At 38.8% G+C, this 4,972-nt stretch overlaps 1 protein-coding gene across 1 annotated transcript; it reads right to left on the reverse strand.

Moving 5' to 3' along the window:
- Nucleotides 1-1,356: 1,356 nt before the first annotated feature.
- LOC104414194 (probable glutathione S-transferase) lies at nucleotides 1,357-4,630 on the reverse strand. Its single transcript, XM_010025233.3, has 3 exons — nucleotides 4,550-4,630; nucleotides 2,249-2,527; nucleotides 1,357-1,710 (listed from the first exon to the last, which is right to left on the reverse strand). The coding sequence occupies exons 1-3, from the start codon at nucleotides 4,628-4,630 to the stop codon at nucleotides 1,357-1,359; spliced, it is 714 nt and encodes a 237-aa protein (XP_010023535.2).
- Between the last annotated feature and the right edge of the window lie 342 nt (nucleotides 4,631-4,972).

Raw genomic sequence — 4,972 nt, forward strand, 5'->3', positions numbered from 1 at the left:
GGATCACGCTCACCTGCCCTCGCGATCCCTTGCCTCTTCCCCTGCTTTGTACGCTCATTTCCTGCAAGAGCAAACCGGCTTGAGGGCGTGAGGGAGAGAGGAAAGAGAGAAGGGGCCGGGCTCAGGGAAAAGAAAAAAGAGGTTGGGCTTGGGCCCAGACAGAAAAAGATGCAGAGGAAAGAAGAATGGAAAAGGACTGGGCCTAGTCTGGCCGGCTGTTTTTTTTTTTTTTTTGGTTTTTTTTAAATAAATTAATCTTTAATTTCAATAATTAGTGATAGTTATGTAAATGCTCGTAATGTCTACGTGTAATAGATTTTAATGAGAACATGCACGATGCATTTTAATGAAAATTATTTAATTTACTCTTTACTTCCTTTGTTTTAGCGATTAATTCCTAATTTTGTATGCAATTAAATCTTAAATAAAATGGTAAAATTTAGGTGTCAACACTTATCAAATGTGTGTCCAGAAAAAATTCATTCCCCCAATTGAGAAGGAAAATCGTGTGAAACGTGCACGTGACAAGCTTAACCTTGAAAAGGAGGACAAATTTGAGAACGACGAACAGACACCCACTTCAAAGAATACTTTTGAGGAGTAGGAATGCTTCAAGCAAATTGGCATTAGCAAATTTCTATCAGATAAAAGTAAGACGATCGATATTAAATTAGCTGTAGAGACTTGTACCTGAGGCAAGTGCTTCTGGGTCAACTGATTTGGTTTTGGTATTACCAAAGTATGACTACAGATTTGGTTTTGTAATCCTAATTAAGATAAAGGAGGGTAAGGATGAAATCTCTGAAGACAGCAAGAAGAAAATGTGATCCTTGTCTAGTAAATAGTTGGAAAATTTTGTATCTGACATGCTGAGTTTGATGTGCATATAAGCATTTTCAGAATTCTATTTTGCGGTTTTCTGACTATGAAGACAGATACATATGCTAATTTTCTTTCTGAGCACCAATACACAAGCTTCCCTCGTTTAAGATGCCTCATTCTACTTCCTCTGCATTTCTTGTTCTCTCCCAATATTTAGCGTTCATGTGGGAAAAAAAAAAAAAAAACCGCCCTGAGCATATATGGAATGGTGTTGCATTTTATGCGGTAAAGATTTCCTAATTTTCAGGAATCGACTCACTGATAGTAATATGTTCTTACAGGAAAAATCCCTTTCGAATGAGCGAAATCAAGAGAAATATAATAATGGATTAAATACTGAGCCAAACAGTGCGAAAAATCTGTCATCACATATCAAACGAGAGGATCTCACACGACCAAACAAGTATTTTCCACATTGGTTCAATCTCTTCTCCCAACATCATTATACTACCATGACTTTATTTTATTCTCTTTTCAGCTTGGAGAAGTGAACCCCCTGAGCCTTCTAAAATGGCCCAACAATTTCTCAGGGTCAGGATGGTTTTCTTTGACCACATCAGCTTCCTTCCAATTCTCAACCCATAAATGCAAACGAGGGAAAGTGGTGGGACTTAGCAATTTCACATCGTCGACTTCTTCCATACATTCAAACCAATAAGCCAACCATCCAAATGTAATATCTGCCAGTCCTATGTTGTCTCCTCCGAAGAACTTCTTGTCCGCGAGAGCTTCATGTTCTAAAGTCCTCAAGACTTCAAGTACTTCCTCAGTTGCCTTCTCTCTCTCTTCTCCTCGGGACATTTTCAAGAACTTGGAAAGGGTAGGACCCTACAAGAATGAAAAACAAAAACAAAAAGGGAAAAGAAAATATCTGATGTTAGCTATTCTCACAGGATCATTGCAATTATGTAAGATATTTGGCATCTTGATTAAGTGGACTAACGTTTGGGTAGAGTAATTAAAGTGGGAATCAGTTTTTGCAGGTCAGATTGTGCGAGAAGATGAAGTTCTTGGATATTCACAGGTTAAATAGAGTAGAAGGTTCCCAGAGAAAAAGGAGAACAGTGCTGAAATCGGAAGGCGGCAAGAAGAAAATCCAACAAATTTTCAACACAAAAAGGGAAACGAACGGGAGCAATAATTTTTTTTTCTTGGGCAGCAGACCATTTGGATTAAGTATGCTTGGGGACATCTATGATTAAAGATATAACTACATTAACTTGAAAAACGACAGATTTTTGGTTATAGCATGAAAAATAAAATCAATGCAATATCTGCAATGATAATGGTTGACTAGGTTTCTTCTTCTAATCAATTACTTGAAGATCTACTGCTGAAGATGCAAAAGTTGCATACTAAGACTCACCTTTTCTGCCGTAAAGTTTATCCAAAACCGAGATGAGGCTCTCTCGTGAGCATCTTTAGGCAGCAAGGGAGGCTCAGGCCATGTTTCTTCAATATACTGCAGAATAACAAGGGACTCGATGATCGGTTTCCCACGATGAACGAGGACTGGAATCTTTTTGTGAACTGGGTTGTACTGCAAAAGCAATTGGCTCTTGTTGGAGAGATCTTCTTCAATGTACTCATATTCCACGCCTTTCAGTTTCAGAGCCCATATCACTCTGTGACTGTACGGACTTGGCTAGAAACTAGGGGTGTGCAACGGGAACCGCCTGAACCGAGAACCGGCCGGACCGGACCAAACTGGCCGGTTTTGGGCGGTTCCCACGGTCGGCGGTCCGGTTCCCGGTTCCTAATCTTGGAACCGGTGGCCGGTCGGTCCGGTTCCCGGTTCTAAGGTGGGAACCGGACCGAACCGGACCGACCGGACCGAAACAAAAATTTTTATATATAATTTATATACATAGAATTAATAAAATATATAAACATGATAACTTATTGCAACTAAAATTGCAATTTGAGGTAGCATCATCTTATGTGGCCAAGAGACCATTAAAACTATTTTTATTACTCTTTTATTTATAGAAAAAAATCTCATTGTTAGTTTTTGTTGGAAATATGATTTGTTTTTTTATTCTAATTATCTAAATACGGTTAATTGATTCTATGAATCCATGAGATTGATATTAGGACAGTAGTATAGGAAACAACATATTTTGTATATTCTTTCCTATCATACTCTTTTCTTGTATTATTAATAGGTGTGTAATACATGTACAAACACAGCAATACACAATACAGAAAATTCCTCCAATTCCTTCTCAGTTTTTGTCAATTTTCTTTCTCATTTTCTATCAGTTTCATCTTCTACTTGATGTGGACTAAAGTTCCAAGAGACCCACAAGGCACTTCAAGCCTCCAAGAGTCCCACATTGACTAAACATTTAAAGAGTAAAGATTGTCTATAAAATCTAAGCCATGCATAACTTTTAGCCAAATTATTCACGGCTTTCATGGTTAAAGTTAAGTGTGAAACACACGAAGTGTGAATCACATTTGAATATTTTGCACGTGGAAACATGTGTGATTAGTTTTGTTGAATTGCTCGAGAACCGAATGGATTGATCGGTCCGAGCGCGGTCAATCTTTAGTGCAAAAAGTAGAGCCGATTTTGTTGGATGGACCGGACCGGACTGGAACCGATGGTCGATCTAGTTCCCAGTCCTAGGACCAACGGTCCGGTCCACGGTTTGCAATTTTGGGAACCGGTGCTCCCGGTCCGGTTCCAGCCCAAGGTGGAACCGGACCGAACCGGGGAACCGATCACCCCTATCGAAACCATGCAACTTCACTTTTTCCATTGCCAAAGACGAAAGAAAAAGTTAAGAGAAGCCTAATCAATAGAGGGTGCGAAAAGTGCTCGCTTTATGTACAGTTGAGAAGATTGGTGAAACCAGGGAAATATGGACATGGTTCTCTGCCTTGTAGCACGTATAAATTGTCCCAATCACACTCCGATCACACGGTGGAGATGAAAGCAACTACGTAAATTATTTTCTAAAGTTGACAACCCGTCTTTTGACAAATAATAACTCCGGTCCAACTTGGCAACTACATTGGACAAGCCAAAGAGAAAAGTCATCACAAGCATCTTTGAAAAGGCTGTTGCTTTAAGGACCCACTGAAGAGATCATGACTCTGGAGAAGAAAATCACATGAGAAGGATAATTTCGACAAGAAAATTCTTGGTCAAAGTTGCAGCTTAAAACAAACAGGAATTAAAAGTTTTAGCCTCTCCAGTCAATTCTGCCCATTTCCTTGTTGAACACATGCAACTGTGAGGAACGAAAATGCTGGAAAACTTACTAACGAATTTTCTTGTAGATTCTTCATAACTGCAACTTTCAGATCATTATTTGTGGTCCTACTTTTAGGATGTTTCTTCGAAATGCCAAGTATATTTTCCAAAATGGCTGGCCACCAACCCAGAAAGTGAAAAAACAGGAAGTGGTTCGATTCCTGCTACATATATAGACTGCCGCTGTTTACAAATAAGTAAAAAATACACGTGCTCCTGGCGAAAATTAAGACCTAGTGGGATATGGTAAACCAGGAAGAATATTAAAATGGTGGCACGAAAGACGATCCAGAGATAGAGAGTGTCTCAAATGTCAAATGTTGCACCAATTTTTGCATCGCTGAGGAAAACAAACTCTATGCAATGTCAGCTTTGGCAAAATTAAGGAAAGTAAATGGATCTAACCTTATCAATTGTTTGCCCATAGTATGGATGAATCCAGTTCAAAGCATCACGAATGCTATCCTCTCCATTTAGCTCTTCCATCCTCGTTACTCTGACTAAATTTATTCATCCACTCGGCAAACATGCTGCTTGGAGAGTTCTCTCAAGATAAATAGTCTTTGGCTGCTCTAGCAAACTAATTGGCTGCTCTAGCAAACTAACTGTTGAAAATCAGAATCAGATTTGCTGGTTATTTTGTTTCCAAATTTTCCAGATTTTCCAGATCTTCAAGATTTTCTAGATTTTCCAGTTTTTATTTTTCCAGATTTGTTTGTTAGCTTTTAGGAATTTGTTTATTATGTTTTAGGTGATGTAGCAGCTATAAAAAGGTGAGATGCCTCATGTACATATTCATTCTCTGGAGAATAAAAAAACTCAGAGCAA

This window comes from Eucalyptus grandis, chromosome 11, assembly GCF_016545825.1.
Source record: "Eucalyptus grandis isolate ANBG69807.140 chromosome 11, ASM1654582v1, whole genome shotgun sequence".
In the NCBI taxonomy this organism is placed as follows: Eukaryota; Viridiplantae; Streptophyta; class Magnoliopsida; order Myrtales; family Myrtaceae; genus Eucalyptus; species Eucalyptus grandis.

What these genes read in the sequence shown, in the direction of transcription:
- LOC104414194 (XM_010025233.3), bottom strand. Translation starts at nt 4,630, where the DNA reads ATGGAAGAGCTAAATGGAGAGGATAGCATTCGTGATGCTTTGAACTGG. An exon ending in ATGGGCAAACAATTGATAAG is followed by an intron (nt 2,528 to 4,549) that starts GTTAGATCCATT and finishes CCTAGTTTCTAG; the next exon opens with CCAAGTCCGTACAGTCACAG. An exon ending in TAAACTTTACGGCAGAAAAG is followed by an intron (nt 1,711 to 2,248) that starts GTGAGTCTTAGT and finishes TCATTCTTGTAG; the next exon opens with GGTCCTACCCTTTCCAAGTT.